Raw genomic sequence first — 19,962 nt, 5'->3', positions numbered from 1 at the left:
ATGGCTGCATTTATTTGATCAAAAATGCAGTCAAAAAAACATTGTGAAAAATCTTTTACACAAAGCTGTATTGTGGCTTTAAGAGACTTTCAAATTTACATTTTTGGGGAGAATTGTTCCTATAATTCTTAGCTGTCTGCACTAGTTGTTTGAGTAGACCTGCCATCTCCGACCTCAGAACCAAGCTATATTTTTGCATGCACACACCCATGAGCAGAACGCAGACACGCAAGGACAAAGGCTCACACACACATATATATGCTCCCTATTTAGGGCCCCTGTTCTGGGTTAAGTAAAAGCAGTCTTTCAGAAGGTCTCTGTTTTTCTTTTCTGTTTTATTACAGGGTTGTAAAGCCCTTTTGTGTCTGGCTCAGTCTAATACTCTCATCACAGAGAAAGCAGGAGAGAAAAGAGGCAGAGGAAAGGGATTATGCTGTTTTTCTGTTGTTTTTCACTTTAATGTCAGACTAACCAACCTGGGAAGTAAATGAAAATGACAAGATGAGAAAACGAAGGTTGGGAGAGCGAAAACATTTTCCCTGTGCCGGAATTGGAGTCTCGCTGACCCTTCGAACAGGTCAATGAACGCTGCGCCAGTCTGAACTGGCCTGCATTTCAAAGCTGGACAAAGTACAAAGCGCTGACACTTGAAAGAGCCAAAAAGACACTAATTATTGCCGTTTACGGTGGATGTCAGCCAGATTCCAGCGCAGAAACTTCAACTGTAGATAACTTCCAACAATAGCCCCTCATACTAATTTGTACACATTATGTACTTATTTAAGTTTAGGACTCCCAGTCATCATCCACTGCCACTCATAGCATGTTGGTACTAAAGTTTGGCGGGATATCACAGTCGTATTAACAGTACATGACATGCAGGGGGAAAAATAAATAACTTTCGATTTAGGATTAGTTCCAAGGGGGTAATCCATCGACCGGAAGTTGAAGCCGGCCGGGTGCCGCCATCTTGTAGCAGAACTTCACTTGCGTTAGCATTTCCATTGACTCCCATTCATTTTGGCGTCACTTTGACAGCGAATAACTTTACATCTGAGGCGTTTAAAGACTCCATTTGTCCATTATTTATTTCTAAAGAAACACGACAATGTATAAAGGGCTCCATTACCTTCTATGTTACATTATGGCCCCGTAGAAACAGATTTAGGCAAAATAGGCTAACGATTGCGTCATAACCACTCGACTCTCTGTCGCGCTGTACTGAAATTACCGTACAGACAGGAGGAGAAGCTCGCAGGCAATCGGGGGGACGTCCCGTCAAGGGAGAAGCCCATAGATAATGAGTCCATAAAAGCAACGGAATACTTACTCCTGCTCACTCACACCAAAGAACTCTTTGCTCAAGTTCCTTGTCTCTGCAAGATTAATGTTGGCAATTTTCACGCACAGCTACTAGAAGATTAACGTCTGTCAGACAGGTTGCTCACGTCATCAAGCTTAGTTTGAGTCGGTTTGAGTCTGCGCGTCAGGAACGGAAGTGCTCAAAAATCGCTAAAAATGGGCTTCAACTGAGTTCCAATGAGATGGCTCTGTCCACTTCTTATACTGTCTATGATTAGTTCTCATGGCTAACTAATTAGTTCACTCATTTTAGTTGACAGCGTGTCAAGTGCAAAGAGCCCGCCTTGTTGACAGAGGCTATTTACACTAACTATTATTATTAACTTCATTACTTTGTGCTTTTTGTCTGTCTCGTTAATGTGTAGATCATATAAAGTGGTTCTTTGCACTGATGGCCACGTAAATACATCTGCATTATAAACCATACAGCAAAATCTCTACTGATTGGCATGTTTCAAACCATCCAGACCTAGTAACTCGGTGCATCTCCACCCTGATTTCTCTCTCAGCCAATCACATGCCGCAACCCCTCCCCGCGTATGCTAAGTCAGCAGGTTACCCAGAGTTCAACAGACTCGCTTCGGGATGCCAGATCAGCCTGTAAATGCCTGGCTAATGATGTAATCGATCGATTGTGATTTGGTGGAGAATGCGGGCAAGCGGTTGGCACTTGGCTCAACTTTTGGGCTGACTCAATGGGTTTTTGGAGGAGGATCTGACAACCTGGTTTCTGTTGGGTTTCTGAAAAGCTCCTTGGTTAGGGTGGTGCACAAGTGGCTACTAGCAAGTTTTTTGCTATAACTTAACAACACACAATCAATCTAAAACACTTGCTAGCGACTCCAAATGAAGACTTTCTGTCTGACTTGGATATGTGGTATAGATCTCTGTGTGTGTGAGCAAAGTTTGCCTCTCTAACTTTTTGTTTCTCATCTGTTCTTCTTCATCTGTCTGTCTTTTCTTTTCACTGCCCATCTGTTGGGCATCTTTTATACTCTGCATCCCTTTAACCCCAGCCCTCTCTGTTTTTCTCTTTCTGCTTTGCACCATTGTTTTGAGCTTTTCTTGTGCCCCCTCTTGTGCCCCTCAGTCCTAAATCCTCTTACATCCCCCGTAAACCTTCGCTGCATGTCTGTGAAGGCTGACCTCTCCACATCTCCTGTGTGACATCATGCCTGTGTGTCTGTGTATGTCGGGGTAACCAGGAGACGCGTCAGAATTACAGGGCGAGAGTATTGTTGTGTTGTGAAGACAATGAGGAGTGTTAGTAATGTGGTTTAGTCTGTTTAGTTTCAGATTTTCTTTTTTTTTCTTTGGAAAAAGTGATTCAGTAGGTCCTTACTGTATCCAAAGCAGGATTATTATAGTTAACCAAAACTAAAACCATTTTTGTTACTTGAAATAAAATAAACTTTAACTGAAATAAAATATTAACATAACAATGAAATATAGTTTATTTCAGCTAGTTGCCAAGGAATGACAAAGACACACAACAAAATTACTAAAAGTTACTGAAATGTCTAAAAAAAATACAAATAAAAACTTCTAACAAAAAGTTTGTACATACATAATATAGTATATACACACACACACACACACACACACACACACACACACACACACACACACACACACACACACACACACACACTCTCTCTGTTGTGTTTCCATATTTCATGGGGACTTTCCATAGACATAATGATTGTTATACTGTACAAACTGTTTAGTCTATCCCCTTAAACTGACCCTACCCCTAAACCCACCCATCACAGGAAACTTTCTGCATTTTTACCTTTTCAAAAAACATCACTTTGTATGATTTATAAGCTGTTTTCCTCATGGGGACCAAAAAACATCTCCACAAGGACAAGGAAAAGTGAGTGTCCTATTAATAGAAAACCTCACTACCAAGTGTTTTAACTAATTTAATTTTAAGTTTAGTTTACTCATCATTGTAACCTTTTGGGAAACAAAAATCATATCTGATCATATCTCAGTGGAAAAAGGAATGAAATGACAAACGAGGATGTTCCTGATACACCCGGAACCGCAGCTGATATACGGTGGACACTGGACATCTGTCTTATTTTCCCCCCACTTTGCCTTTCTTCATCTGTGTTTGCTCAGTCCTTATCTGCTGAGATAATGCAACAGCCTCTGTTTTGTGAAGTCTTAACAGCAGCCTGATAGGACAGTAGGTGTGGTGATCTGAATGACAAACGTTCACGTATACCTTCAATGTCTTTTTTGCAACCACTGACTGATTTTTAATAAAAGTTTAGAACAAAAGATGAATATAAATATGTTCTGTTCCAAAAGCGTGCAAGGTTCCTAACTAGACATGGGAATTGAAAGCTGTTTCAAACTTTAGTGAGTAAATATTTTTGGGGGTATTGTGTTTGTTGTGCTGTTGCAAGTTGGCCTTTTTATTGGCCATTCAAAAGTTGGTATCAGTAAGATTTTTTTTTAAACATTTTTTTTTTTTAATTAATACTTTAATTCAGTAAGAATGCATTAAATTGATCAAAAGTGACAGTACTAAAGACATTTATAATAGTGCTGTCAAATCGATTAATTGCATGTAACATAAAAGTTTTTAAATGTATAGTGTGTGTGTGTATATACATATATATATATTCACACACACACACACACACACACACACACACACACACACACACACACACACACACACACACACACACACACATATATTTATACACATATTTACATACAAACTTTTATATTAGATGCGATTAATCGTGATAAATCGATTTAACATTACAAATAAATGCTGTTCTTTTGCACACAATTATTAAGCAGCGAAAATAATCAGTTTCTTCAGCAGCAAATCATCATATTAGAATGATTTCTGAAGGATCATGTGACACTGAAAACTGGAGTAATGATACTGAATATTCAGCTTCGCATCACAGGAATAAATTACAGTTTAAAATATACTGAGATAGAAAACATTTCTTTTAAATTGTAATAATATTTCACAATATTCCTGTTTTTACTGAATGTTTGATCACACAAACACCACCAAGGCTGAGCATAAGAGACTTCTTTTTTTTTTTAAAGAAAAATGTAACTGACCCTAAACTTTTAAACAGTAGCGTACATGGTAAATATTCATATAATAATTCTCATTCTTCTTCCTTTTAATCAGAACGCTCTCCTCACCGGCCCATTCTTCAGGCAGGCCTGCCGGCCAACATCACTGTTCACGTCGGAGGGGAAGCACGGTTCGTCTGTAAAGTTTACAGTGACGCTCAGCCTCACATCCAGTGGCTGAAGCACATTCTGAATAACGGCAGCCGTTACGGTCCCGATGGACTCCCCTATGTCCGGGTGTTAAAGGTAGGCTTGGTTTTCATGTTTAAAAGAATCTGATTTGGCTTTCACTTTTTTCGTTGGAAACAAGAACGCTTTTATTTTCAGATGTTTTGATGCGGCTAATTTCTTTTAAAAAGAATGAGAAGATGCAAAAACGAAAGGCAGATATCCTTGTTTTTTTTACTCATGCCATGTAATGGGTGGTGCTCCCTCCTTTTCCGCTCTCCTATCCTTCCTGAAGAGTACGAGAGATTGTAACAAGCTCCCATATGTGTGTTTTTGTCCCTGTGCGCGGCACCTTCTAGCGCTCGGGCATAAACAGCTCGGACGTGGAAGTGCTCTTGCTCAACAATGTTACAGAAGAGGACTCTGGTGAATATACGTGCCAGGTGTCCAATTATATTGGTCAGGTCAGCCAGTCGGGTTGGCTCACAGTCCTACCAGGTAAAACCAAGACCGAGACGTTGATTCCCCGGCGTCCCTTCCCCCTCTGCTGGTGTTTTGGGTTGTTTTTTTGTCGTCCTGGTGATCCTGGGATTTTCGCTGAGCCGTTGTGGTGTGGTCTGGTGTATTATTTTCCTTTTTTTTTCTTTCTTTTTTTTTTTGGTGGATCTTTCCTGGTGCCATCCAGCCAATCAGACATGGAAACAAGCCTTTGGTCTGTCCTTGCCTCTGCCTTCCTGTTCTGTGTCAATGACATGTCTGTTTTTCCCGTTCCTTTATCACTTTTCTTTAGTTTCTCGCTCTAATGTTTCTTTCCGAAAGGCAGTGGCTTGTTTTCCATGTTTCTTCACTTGAGTTTGCATGGACCCTTGAGGATCTGGTGGGTTCACCTGTGTTGGGTTCAGAGGTTTTCGACCTTCATTTCGATGGTGTTTTTTTCCCCTGCTGTTCATGTTTGATATTCTTCTCTAACAAAGTGGAACATCTACCATTTCTGTAATGCGTAGATGGGAAATACAACATTGAACATCTCCTTTTCTCTTCTTGGTATTTTGGGTCTGATTTGTTTCTTGTCTTCTTTCTTTCCTCCACTTCCATCCTTTCTTGTATCTCCCTTCCATCATCTCCATCTTCCTCTTCTCCTGCGTTTCCTCCTTTGTTTCTCTCAGACGGCAGGTGTGAACACTACGGACAAAGAGATCGAGGTGCTCTACCTGCCTAATGTAACTTTCGAGGATGCGGGCGAGTATACATGCTTGGCGGGTAACTCTATTGGGATCTCCTATCACACTGCTTGGTTGACGGTGCTTCCAGGTATACACTCGTCCTCTACTGCTTCTCACACACTTCTTTTATGTCGATGTTGGTTGATATCGCGCCAACGTTCTTTGAGAGGAAACATGAGGCACTTTGGACGGTGTTACTTTAGTATCGATGTACTATTGTGGTTATTGTTCATATTTTGAATTCTGTTTTCACTTACCCTCTGGAGCTAAAAAAAAAAAATTACATTTATTTTTTTTTAATAGAATTTTTTACTTCATCGGAATTGTACACTTGCTACATGAACACACACAAAAAAAATGTCATGGAAATGATTTAAAAAAGGTTTATTTCTTGCGGTCAAAAATGATTGGGAAACTTATTTCATCTAGTGGAAACTTTTGGTACTGCGCCCAAACAAAATCTTACTGAAAGCTCATTTTTTGAGATATCAAGCTCAAATTTGGAACACAACCAGTTTTTGAGTAAAACTTGTTTTGGAAAATATATATTTCATATAAACATTGAAAATAGTATTTTTGTGCAATTTTCATAACAATAAACGTAAAATTGTATAACTTTTTTTAAGTTCACATTTTGAAATATTTTTCACTTCAGCAATAATTTGCCAAGTGTCGTCTTTGTAAAGAGACCTAACTTAAGTCTGTTCTCCAAAGCTTTCAAGATTTATCGCATTATTGCACTAAAATAGTACATTCATTTCATTGAAATAAAAAAAAATCATAAATCGATCATTTTTTAACGCCACATGAAGATAATTTTATAATAATTTTAGTTACTTTTAGTAATTTTGTTGTGTTTTTGTCATTATTTTTAAAAAATTGTTTTAGTTATTTTATTACTTCAATTTAAACTAAAAGAAAATGAGAAATGTTGACTATATTTTATATATATATTGTATATATACATTGGTTTCAGTTAAGGTTTATTTTGTTATAAGAGATTATGACAGATTTTTTTATGATTTTAGTTTTAGTTAATGACAATTACCCATTCAGCCATTTTCTACAAATTTTACAATCTTTATTATTGAACGTTTAATTTGTTCAGCATCGTAATTTATTTGGTCATCAAATGTAAGAGATATGAAATAATCTTTTAAAAATATCTAAAACTGCGTCCAAGTGTCTCGAGATCCTTATTTATAAAAATTCTCTTCCCAACTAACATTTCACTGGTTGCATGTCTGGAAAGACTTGTTTTGAAGGAATAGTTCATCTAAAATTAAAATTCTGTCATTATTTACTCTCTTTCATGTTGTTTAATGTATGACTGACTTTCTTCAGTGGAACAAAATAATTTTCCAGATAATGAAAGAATTTGTGCAAGTGTGAATGATAAGAGGGGAATATGTTCTGTATTGAAGAAAGAGTCAAAAAACACATGAAACTGTTAATGATGATAAAATGTTGATTTTTAGGTGGTCTATTCTTATGTTTCGAAGTCTTTTTCTATTTCAGCTCTAATAACTGCTTTGCTCTCTAAAGAAAGTCTCAATATTTGCTTGCCTTCTCAAATGCTGGACTTTCTTAGTTATTAGAGCCACTTACAACCACAGTGTGTGTGTGTGTGTGTGTGTGTGTGTGTGTGTCTTTGAGTGTGTATCTAAATGTGACGGACTCTAGATAATTTACATGTCCACACATTTTGGGCAGGTTTAACTAAATATTAGTGAACTGTTTCTTAGTTTTAGAAACACAAGGGCTATCGGTCGTCATGTGCAAGGCAGCGTCAAGTGTGCACGCTAACATGCATAATGCAACAGCGTTGCATTTTATTAAGAGTCCATTTCCTGACAAGGAAACAGACAAAATCTTTGACCGCAAATGGCACCACTTACTGGTCTGCGGTCAGACAGATAGAAATCTGTGTGTGTGTGTGTGTGTGTGTGTGTGTGCGATTGTATCCATGAAGTGTGTATTTCTAAAGACCTCAAGTGTCAGGAAGTACTTCAATACTGTGGTCATATGCAAACCATTTTGTAAGCATGTGTATGTTCGCAGGGGCCATTGAGTGTCAGGAAATATGCTGTGATGGAAAGAAAGAATCTCTTTAATATCTCCGTTATTAAATGGAGATCTAATTAAGGCTTAGGTCTCAGATTTTTCTCCTAAGACAAGACCATGATCTGAACTGCTGTTCACATTCATTTTATAGCTTTATACTCTTACTGAAGTTGATATTTAAATTAAACGTTTCCTGGACTGAGGTTGAGGAACAGAGTTTCATTTATTAGTTATGTATTGCTACAACCTTGGAAGGAAAGATATTTGTAGACGTTTTTATAGTTAGAGAGTCAGAGAGTGAAAATTGATTGGTGTGTCAAGTGTGTGTGTGTGTGTTGGTTCATCCTGTAATTCCTTAGTCACCTACACCTTTTCCTCTTTTCCCTCTTGCCCTGGACCCTTAATGTCCTTCATAAGCATCTTAAATCTGGGCTGTGTCCAACATTAAGGTTTCTGGTGCAGTTTCCCTCACCTCAGGAGTGCCTTAAATCCTTTTTGGTTTGTTGCCTCACGTCTCAGTCCGATTCTCTCCGATCCTTCTCGCTACTCTACAGCCGAGCCAGACGCCATCGAGACGGACTACCCTCCTGACTATGTGGAGATCGCCATCTACTGCATAGGCGTCTTTCTCATCGCCTGTATGGTGGTGATCGTGGTGGTTTGCCGAATGAGGACGTCGGCTAAGAAGCCTGATTTCGGGAGTCAGCCGGCGGTGCACAAGCTGACCAAACAGATCCCTCTGCGCCGCCAGGTAACAGAAAGTAGATAAAGAGTTCTAGAAATCTTATACACACATACACTCACACTAATATAAGAATGATTTGTCTTTGGAATATGTAGTTAGTTGGTTTTGTAAGGGCAGGTTTATGTTTAGTGATTCGAACCAACCTCTTATTTGACTTACTTTACTTTACTTGTTTATTTTCACAGGGACAATAGACAATTAAGAGTAATTGCACACATTTTAAAGTACACTCTCAGAAAAAAATGGGGTTAAATGGGATTCTATATAGAACCAAAAAGGTTTCTCTATAAGAAGAAATATCTTAAATGATTGCAAAGTACTCTCATGTTTAATGGGTCCATTTTTTTCTTCTGATAAAGTATGTTTCCAAGCTGCTTAATTCATAAAATGTAATAAAAAAATTAATTAAAACAAAATTAATTTAAAAAAGTCGATAAAATGAAGTCCTCTAAAAGGTTCTATACTGACAGAACCCTTTAAGGTTCTATATAGAACATTTTCTTCTAAGAGTGTATATATATATAATTTACCATGTTAACTTATACATGATATATATCATATTGTATAATTAGATAATTGAAGATGATTATACAAATATTTTTTTTATAATAATAACTTTATATTTATTTTTATGTATATATTTATATTTTAGTTTCATATATATATATATATATATATATAGTGAATGGCAGCGTTATAGTATGCCAGATTAAAAGTTGTTGTTAGTTTAAGTTTAGTACAGTGGTAACTTTGTATGATAACTTAAATGTTGTAAGTTACTGAATAACATGTCAAATTCTTTTGTTGAGAAGTTGAAGGTATTCTATATGGTGGTAAGTTGGAAACATTATTTGAAAAATGAAATTTCTCACATATTTTTTTTACAAATGTATGACATGTTGAGAAACCTAACTGTACAAACTGCATGGCTTTTAGGTAAAGTTATTTGAATAGATATATCGTCAATATCAAATATAAAAATAATATCGTCATAGCCACAGCTTACTATTATGAGGATTTTACATACTATAACGATGATGTTAAGCGGCTAAATGTGTGCGCGCACACACACACACACACACACACACTCACATGTAGGGTTCTGTCTCCAAGACTCAGGTGATCAGCCATCCGTCTTTCCCCTTACAGGTGTCCTCTGACTCCAGCTCCTCCATGAGCTCTAGCACGCCATTGGTCAGAATCACCACTCGCCGTAGCTCCGCCCACGACGACCCCATCCCAGAGTATGACCTCCCTGAGGACCCACGCTGGGAGTTCTCAAGAGACAAGTGAGCATTTACACATTTATTACACTTTTTCACTTATAAATCATTGTGATGTGAAACTAATCTTCTTATACACTCACAATCCCATTATGTCTAATTATTAACCTGTGACTTATGCAGGCACAATGTACAATCGATCATTAATAACACAGCACAGGCCTCCGTCCATTACCCTTATTCCATTATTAGACCATTATTTTTGCAGAAATTTTATTTTGGTAAAATTTTTCTGGAAGATTTAAGCAGCTTTTGGTTTGGATGTTGATATGTCCTGTTATGTTCTGTTATGTTCTGACACTGTGACCCCGATAGCACACACTGACCGTACGACTACACACACAGAACCAGAAAAACTCAGACTCACAGATTAATGTTTAATTGCCATGCTTAATATTTACGAAATGCTTCCGGCATCACTACAATGGGTCCGCTATCATGTTGCCAAAACCTGACAGATTTCTAATGAATGACTAAGAAAGCCTGTTTAAGCAATCTGTCACAAACATGGTGGTTTAAAAGGAGTCTATTTGTACTTTGATTGTCTCAAGGATGATTTGTAAGCAGTTTGAGAGACAGGAAGAGTTTAACATGCTATTATTCAACTCCAAACTATAACCAAGTCTTTTATTTATTAAATTAATGGTGGAAACTCAACAAATACAGGTTGAGTCACTCATTTCTTCTGCAGGATTGTTATGTCCATCATACAGAAGATAAGAGTCCTTTCGTGTACACCGCTAATGCCCGATATTGGTATTCTATAGGTGAAGGGAGGCAACCATTTTATGGACTTTTTTCTTCCCACCCACTAAAGGAATTGTTGCTCCTGGGCAGACAAGCTAAGACATGTACTGAATTTTTGTGAGGAACTCAAGATCTACGAAAGAAAAGATTTGTTAGAAACAATTTTTTAATTTACTTGATATTAGCTGAACTTAGTGTAATCCTTCAATCCGCTCTTAGCACAAACTTTAAGCTATTGAGTTAGTTAACTCATTCAGTTTTTTTCTTCATCCCCGCATGACGTGCCCCGGGGCGCATGGCATGCAGAAAACTGAGGAATGTTAGCGTTAGCGGTCGGCATGGAGGATAAACATAACATTGATTATCTGTGGTGGGCTGGAGTAGACAGAGGCCGCCATTGACCGTTCGGCACAGAGGGGGATTGTGTTATCATAGCCACAGATCGGCCCCGGGCCCTGGTGCGGGTGTGAATGTTTACATAGCCCAGTGGTGGAGGGGGCCGGGGACAGACCCAGCACCTGCCAATCAGAGGTTGACTGAGGGCCAATGGCAGGGCAAGAGGTCGAATGTCACAGTGACCGTGAGGGATGAAGACGAAATGTGTGGGATTGGGGTTTTATGTGTCAGGGTGTGTTTATTTCCAAACGAGATCTAATCAGGGAACAAATTTGATGAAAAATGGCCTCCAAAGTTGGATAAATCAGATGAAACCTCTCTATATATATATATCAAATAATGTCCTTGCAAAAAATAACTATGGTCATGACATGATTATTTGTATTATGTTCCTTAAGGTTAACTTATAATGTTAATAAAGGTTTTTGCACACACACAAAAAACAAATATATATGTGGAAAAACGAATCTTTTCAACCTTCATTCTGACCCTCTGTCTGAAGTGATCAGTTTTTAAGGGCTCTTTAAAGGGATACTCCACCGTTTTTTCATATTAAACTATGTTATTCCCTTAACTAAGACGAGTTGATACATACCTCTCTCGTCTCAGTGCGTGCACTATATCGCTCTGGCGCGCGAGACACTTTAATAGCACAGTTCATTCAATACGGGCCAAGCAGAGAAGCGACCAAACACCTCCACGTTTTCCCTATTTAAATACAGTTACACGAGTAGTCTAACTCGACCAAGAATGGTGACACAAAATAAAACGTTGCGCTTTTCTAAGCGTGTAAAGTGGATAACTATAATGTATGGCGGAATAGCATAGCAAGTGCTTGGGAGCACTTCGACTCGTGAAAAATCCTCTTCCTCTCCGGAGTGATGATATTACTGCGCCGAGTCCATAGATATATATGCGCCGAGTCGAAGTGCTCCCAAGCACTTGCTATGGTATTCTGCCATACAATACAGTTATCCACTTTACACGCTTAGAAAAGCGCAACGTTTTATTTTGTGTCACCGTCTTAGGTCGAGTTACACTACTCGTGTAACTGTATTTAAATAGGGAAAACGTGGAGGTGTTTGCTCGCTTCTCTGCTTGGCCCGTATTGAATGAACTGTGCTATCAATATATGAACTGTATGTATCAACTCGTCTTAGTTAAGGGAATAACATAGTTTAATATGAAAAAACGGTGGAGTATCCCTTTAAGGCTTGTCAGTAAACGGCCACTGTTATGATTGGCTAACGTCATTGCATAGAAAACAGTATCAATGGCCACACATTATTGCCCGTGAGTAAGTGTTTTGAAAACATTATCCATATAAAACCGTCATTTACAGACAAAGCATTATGAAATTTACGGTTTGTGTTGCAGCTGCTGTCAGATCCAGTACAGTTGGCTAATTCATCTTTCAAACAAAAGTTCTCGGCATTACTTTGGGCCTCGTTTACAAAACAATCTGCAGACAAATGCTCTCAACAAACATACAATCCTCAGATGAGATCCATGACGGCTGTAAAATAAATAATGCTGTAATGAGCCTTTTAATGCTCTAAAACCATGAATAAAATAATATGGACTGATTGCAAATAAAACATGTTATTTACTACATGGAAATAATGGTAATTTTATTGTTGAATTTTCAATGCTAAGTCAAAATTTTGATGGCTAGGTGAATGTGCGTAGATGTTTGACTTGACAAAACTTAAAGGAGACTTGTGTCATTTCTGTAGCTAGTCGGCACCAAACAGAATTGCAGTGGTTTTGATCACCCGACCACGACTTTATCATTGGCATTTTTTTAGGACTACCGGTTTGGTTGAACAAGTGTAATAATACACTTTACCCCTTTAAAAAAAAGGTGGGAGTCTCCTAATTGATGGATAAGTTACAACACTCTCTTATATAATACATGCTCTAATCTTTTTTGCACTTGACCAGAGCACGCTAGTCAAGTGTTAACCCTGGTATCCATCCCTCTCTTACACACTCTAAGAAAGTCTCTAAATCCCCAAAGGCATTTTGTTACTCACCCCAGAGGAGCGTAACTCTAGATCTCCCAGCCAGACATTCAGCTGTCACACTCGCTAATGTCTAATGTAAGCTTTGCAATGGAAGGCAAAGGGCATCCACTTAACACCTACGAGTTAAGTAAACACAACAGCGCGCCAACACATGCACGCGCAACTCTGATATACGGTTAAATGTCGCGAATGCTTGCATTTGATAAATAGAGACAGAACTTGGCGATGTCTCCAAACCTAGTGACCTACCTGCTTATAAGCGGATCTGCATGGTGACTGAAAACGTCTGTCTGGATGGGTTGAAGTGAGATGAGCATAAATAACTTCTATCAAGAGCACTGAGTTTCTCTGTAATGTTTGTGCAGGTTAACTCTGGGTAAACCGCTTGGCGAGGGCTGCTTTGGGCAGGTTGTGATGGCTGAAGCTCTCGGCATCGACAAGGACAAACCTAAAGAGGCCGTGACGGTGGCTGTCAAGATGCTGAAAAGTAAGTGTTTATGGATTAGTTTGTACATGAGTAAAACTGCACCCCGTTGAGCATCCCTAGTCAACATTTACCCTTAGTTTGCTTGCATGTGAACAGTATCTGAACGTTGTTATTCATCTAGGCCTTTGCAGAATTTGAGTTTGTGTGCAACTGGACCATTTTAGCATTTATTTTAATTTATTTGAAAACATTTCTCCACTAATGGTTTCATCAGATGTGGGATGGTGGGAATTACTTGACATTTAACCTCATCAGCTCATAAATTGATGTGGGCGTCACCTTTCAAATGGTTCGAATTGCTTTTTACAAGGGAGCTAGCTCTCTGATGTTGTGAATCACAAAACTACTAGTTGAGATATGGATGGTACATAAGTGAAAGATCAAAGCTCAGCAGATACAGGCTACAAATCACACCAGCTCAGCAGACAGATAAAATTCACATGTGATCTTCTGCAGAACAACTCGGCTCTTTTAGACTGTTTAATGCAGAAGACAGAGTGGGGTGTTCAAAGAAAAGCAAAGTGTTCGAAGATGAAGGTAAGCAAACATGTCAAGAAAGCTCTAATAATGTGTGCCTGTCCAGACAAGGCTTTTGCTAAAACAGCTAAAAAGTCTTACAAAAACACCAGACTGACAGGCAGAGCACAACACAGACAGAATAATATTGTCATATGGACCATATGAGGCTAAAATATCAGTAAAATAACTGGAGATTTTTCAACAAAAACAGCAGTGTGTTATGATCCCAGCAACACGCAAAGACAACTCCCTGAAGCATCATCATAACACTCGTTTACCAGCATTTATGATTCAGAACTTCAGTTATCCATATATAAATTCATATTCTGACTATCTGACATTTTGAGCTCTAGATATCAGTATCTGATTAATTTAATTAATTCAATAATGAATTGATATATATTTCATTTAATTATATATACAATTAAATAATATATATTTCATTAGTATATTTATTTAATATAATCTTTATATTATGTATATAATTTTTATAATTTTTTATATAATTGTTTTTATATAAGTTTTTCGAAATAATTTTTACTCCTATTTACCATTTATAATATTTAAAATAAATAGAATATATATATATATATATTCCATTATATATGTATATGTATATATTATATGTAATTTGAATATTATAAATAGTAAAAATGAGTAAAATAAATGATACATACAGTGGTGGTCAGAATTATTTGCCCCCTTGGTAAATATGATCAAAGATGGCTGTAAAAATCACATTATGAAATAAATTTTTTTCTCCAAAACACGTTGGGAACAATTATTTGCCCCCTTTTATTAAATACTTTTTGCAACCTCCTTTTTCCAAGAGAACAGCTCTGAGTCTTCTCCTATAATGCCGGATGAGTTTGGAGAACACCTGACCAGAGATCAGAGACCATTCCTCCATACAGAAGCTCTCCAGATCCTGCAGATTCCCAGATCCATGTTGGCGCTTCTTGTCTTCAGTTCAGCCACTCATCTTCTACAGGGTTCAGGTCAGGGACTGGGATGGCCAATGCAGATGCTTGGTTTTGTGCTCAGGGACACATTTTTGTTTTGATGTTGATGTTTGTTTTCAGATCACTTTCCTGTTGGAAGATCCAAACATGGCCCGTTATAAGAGTTCGAGCAGAGGTTGTCAGGTTCTGATTTTTTATCTGTTGGTATTTGATGGCATCCATGATGCCATGTCTCTGAACAAGATGTCCAGGACTTCTGGCAGAAAATTAGGCCCACAGCTTTAAAGATCCAGCAGAGTATTTCATTACAACAAACATCAAAATAAAAAAAATAAAAAATGTGTCCCTGAGCACAAAACCAAGCATCTGCAATGGCCATCCCAGTCCCTGACCTGAACCCTGTAGAAGATGAGTGGCTGAACTGAAGAGAAGAAGCGCCAACATGGATCTGGGAATCTGAAGGATCTGGAGAGCTTCTGTATGGAGGAATGGTCTCTGATCTCTGGTCAGGTGCTCTCCAAACTCATCCGGCATTATAGGAGAAGACTCAGAGCTGTTCTCTTGGAAAAAGGAGGTTGCAATAAGTATTTAATAAAAGGGGGCAAATAATTGTTCCCAACGTGTTTTGGAGAAAAACATTTATTTCATAATGTGATTTCCCCCCCACTTTCAATTGTTTTACTTCAATAAAAGGTTAGATTTTGCATTTAAAAAATATATATATATATATCAAAAGGATAAACAATGCAGATTTATTTTTTACAGCCATCTTTGATCATATTTACCAAGGGGGCAAATAATTCTGACCAGCACTGCACATATCATTTACACACATAATATGCTAATTATATTGTCAATTTAATTAACATTTAATTGTACCTTAACAATAACTTTTTTGTATTTTTTTAGACATAATAAATGAGTTTGTATATTGATGTTTATTTGGAGTGATTTTGGAGCAGACACTTCTAGGCACATTTATCACAATTTGGCCAAATATCAAAAATCCAGATGGATATAAAAACGACTTGACATAAGCTAAGAGTGTTTTGATTGGGTGCACATTTGAAAAACTAGCAAATGAGCCAGACTAGTTCATGTATTGTTATGATCTGAGAATGTGCATATGTTGAGACGGGGAGAAAGTGTGAGGCGAGGTCTTTACTGTAGAGGCCTGCGCAGGGTTATTTGTTGGTGCTGAGTGATGTTGGTAGAGCTCGGGTCAAGAGGCCGCATAGCTGACCCGGCGCTCTCCAGCTGCACAGCTCTCGCTCTTCACCTGCACAAAGAAAGAAAGAAAGAAAGAAAGAAAGAAAGAAAGAAAGAAAAGAGACTGGGGGAGGGAGCAAGCGTCTCAAAAGAAGTTTTAAAGGATGGAGAAAGAGCTGAGGGGGCAGGGCTGCAGTGCAGAAAACACTTGAAACAAGAGCCTGTTCACCGCTTACACCTGGCTTAATTATGGCCCCAGAAAACATTTAGAAACTTAAAGGGATAGTTCACTCAAAAATGTACATTCTGACATTATTCACTGATGTTGTAACAAATCCCTATAAAATTCTTTCTTTTGTGGAACACAAAAGAAGATGTTTTTAAGAATGTCTATGTGTTTTTTGTTTTGTTTTGGCCATACAGTGAATGTCAGTGGTGTTGTTTTGGACCCCATTGACTTTCATTGTATGGGCAAAAAGAGTTGGTGCATACTTCAAAATATCTTCCGCTTTCCACAGAAGAAAGGAGGTGTAGAACATGAGAGTGAGTAAATGATGAAAAATCGATGACAAATTGTTTTCGTTAAATGAAATAAAGATAAAGTAAAATGTAAATACTAGATGAAAACCTTAAAACTTAAAAAATGAATGGAAACTAACAGATAAAATAAGTTACAGTAATACATTTATTAAACTAAAACTGAAATGTGAAAACTTAAAAATAAATAAATGCTACATAGAAATATTTACAAAGACGAATATCTCCAATACTCACTATTAACTTACTATTAACTATAACTTTGTTTAAAAAAACTCCTAATTACTGCTTATTAATAGTTAGTAAGGTAGTTTAGGTATTGGGTGGATTAAGGGATGTAGAATATAGTCATGCAGAATAAAGCATTAATATGTGCTTAATAAATACTATTTACTACTTACTTACTAATTACTACTAATAAACAGCCAATATCTTAGTGTAATGCATGCTTATTAGCAATTAGTTAATAGTGAGAATTGAACCCTAAACTAAAGTGTTACCAAAAGCACATAACAAAACTACTAAAACTTCAACTAAAATGAAAACTGAACATATAAATATAAAAGGTATTAATAAATATATATGAATTTATAAATAATACTAAAATAAAACATGCAAATATTTTTTTGAGCCACTGTAAAATATCGAACAGAATCTCAGTTCATGAAAACACCATTTTTAGAGAAGGCTTTGAAAAGTTCGGGGAAGGAAGAGTGTGTACAGCGTTCTTAGGAGAAGAAACTGGAGTAAGATAAGACAGGAATGGCGGTCAGTGGATTGTGTCAGGTTCGCTCCAGTGATCAGCAGGCAGATAATGAAAAGGCCACTGTCTCTAAGGTAATTACTCTAAATGGAAGAAACGCTTTTTAATTGTGAGGCAATGAAAGGAGAGCTGTGTGGCGGCTCTTCAGTGTAACACTAAACCACACAGACAGACAGTTACACTGGGACACAGACAGACAGTCCAGCCAAACTACTCACACAGGGAGAGCTGGCATGTATGACATACCATAATATTCTACAGTATACACTCCGAACACTGAGCAATTGCATTGACCTTTCATTTCAAGTGACTTTTTTTCATGTTCATTATTATGAATTTAAATGCCAAATATTAAAATTATTACAAAAAAAATAAAAACTGATTAAAAATACAAAATTTCCCCATTTAAGACACCATTGCATTTTTAAACATTTATCATTGTTCTGTTTCGCATACTATTTTTTATGTATAGTTTACAGAATACAGTATCTGCTGTCAAGTATGTAGTATGCTAGTGTTAAAATCAGAACACAGCCGTACAGTCTCACTTGTGGGCTTTAGTGCGCAGAAAACAGGGAAAAACGAACAGGATTTATTAAGGATTTTTCCAAATCAAGCGGATTATTAGATTTGTTAAGTGGACACAAAATGTATTTTACATGTAAATTGTCTTTCTTTTTGAACCTTTCTAGATGATGCAACAGAGAAAGATCTTTCTGACCTGGTGTCAGAGATGGAGATGATGAAGATGATTGGCCGGCACAAGAACATCATCAATCTGTTGGGAGCGTGTACACAGGACGGTGAGGGATTCGTTTTAACCCTAGCCTACTGTATCATATTTGATACTTTCATTTCTAAGGTCTCTAAATTATCAACATGATCAAAACTTTGCTGAAAAGCCGGATCTTCTACACGCCTTCTTCTGTCTTCTGAAGAATAGTTCATACTTTTTTTTAGCAAGTAAAAGGCCTTTTAATATTATTCAGCTCTTGGTTCACGTGTTTTTGCTGTGAAATCTATTTTTATAAAGTAAACATTAGAGTAACTTTTATATTGTTCGTACTATTTCAAGATGAACACCTAACTGGACTGAAGCAACTTAGGTTTACTTGATCATTCATACACAATTTTTTAGAAATATAATGAGTCTTAAATATGATCCATCAGGCTTTTGAGGAACGTTTATTTCCTCTTTCTTTTTGGCCATATAAATATCAGCAACTGCACCAAATTGCATATTTTTGCTCAGTTTTGGCCTCTGAATAAAATTATGTGAGCTTCATATTCTCACTTTATAATACTATATGAGCAATAAAAGCCTGATGCATCAAATATGATACTCTACAAAAAAACACATATGCAAACTTTTTATTACTTTTTTATATTGCGTCAAAAGGTTCAATAAACCTGTCAAAAATACGATTTTTCTGCTTATGATTTCATTTGTCAGGCTTTACAGGGTTCTCACCTGTATGAATGACAGTGGGATCTCTGACAACACCTCTCTCTCTCTCTCTCTCTCTCAGGTCCATTATATGTCATAGTAGAGTATGCATCTAAGGGTAACCTTCGGGAGTATTTGAGGGCCCGGCGGCCCCCAGGAATGGAGTACTCGTATGATATTGCCCGAGTATCAGATGAGCCTCTCACCTTCAAAGATCTGATCTCCTGCACTTATCAAGTAGCCCGTGGCATGGAGTATTTAGCCTCACAGAAGGTATAAGCACATGCACACCATATACAAATATCATTTATATATGTATATATATGTATCAGATTCTTGCTAAACTATTTATAGACTTGAAATCCAACAGATGAATATATAAGAATCCTTTTTAATGCAGTTAATTCTTACATGCACGACGTTTAAAGAGTGTTCAGCCGTCCAATCAGATTCATGCGTCGTCCAAACATTTTTCATACGGTCAATGAACGAATCACAGCAGATGTGCACGACTTTGTAAGCCGGTCCCACCGCTCTCACTGCGAGCATGCTAACTAAACTGTCATCACGCTCGCCTTCCCGTCTGGAATGCACGCTGGGCCTTATCGCACTCTCACACAGGATTTGCCCTGCGGTTCATCCCTAAAGTACTTAAACGTTCCTGTGTTGTTTGTGTCTGCCTGTGTGTTTCCAAGATGAAGTTGTGATGATTTAAGTTATTTCTGTCTTTCTCCATCTCTATGGCAGTGTATACACAGGGATCTGGCTGCCAGGAATGTGTTGGTCACAGAAAGCAACTTTATGAAGATTGCAGACTTTGGCCTGGCCAGAGACGTCCACAATATAGATTACTATAAAAAGACCACAAATGTGAGTTTCATTTCGTCAGGAGACACTCCTCTTTAC

General features: G+C 37.5%; 1 protein-coding gene across 9 annotated transcripts in view; it reads left to right on the top strand.

Annotated features, from left to right (window-relative positions):
- The window catches only part of fgfr2 (fibroblast growth factor receptor 2), a 50,055-nt gene that overhangs the window by 19,773 nt on the left and 10,320 nt on the right, over window positions 1-19,962 (top strand). For 3 of the 9 annotated variants that reach the window (XM_056250636.1, XM_056250643.1, XM_056250642.1), the window contains 9 exons: window positions 4,535-4,725; window positions 5,814-5,958; window positions 8,489-8,692; window positions 9,830-9,968; window positions 13,498-13,619; window positions 14,076-14,156; window positions 18,302-18,412; window positions 19,139-19,329; window positions 19,804-19,926. In XM_056250636.1, coding sequence (XP_056106611.1) covers window positions 4,535-4,725; window positions 5,814-5,958; window positions 8,489-8,692; window positions 9,830-9,968; window positions 13,498-13,619; window positions 14,076-14,156; window positions 18,302-18,412; window positions 19,139-19,329; window positions 19,804-19,926 — 1,307 coding nt within the window. Of the gene's footprint in view, window positions 1-4,534; window positions 4,726-5,006; window positions 5,146-5,813; window positions 5,959-8,488; window positions 8,693-9,828; window positions 9,969-13,497; window positions 13,620-14,075; window positions 14,157-18,301; window positions 18,413-19,138; window positions 19,330-19,803; window positions 19,927-19,962 lie in introns of all 9 variants that reach the window. The other 6 variants (XM_056250639.1, XM_056250644.1, XM_056250637.1 and 3 more) reach the window with 5 other exon arrangements.

The sequence above is a fragment of the Rhinichthys klamathensis genome, unplaced genomic scaffold (genome assembly GCF_029890125.1).
Source record: "Rhinichthys klamathensis goyatoka isolate OS25496 unplaced genomic scaffold, OSU_Roscu_1.1 h1tg000072l_1, whole genome shotgun sequence".
NCBI lineage: Eukaryota > Metazoa > Chordata > Actinopteri > Cypriniformes > Leuciscidae > Rhinichthys > Rhinichthys klamathensis.
This window is presented reverse-complemented; position numbering and strand designations above follow the sequence as displayed.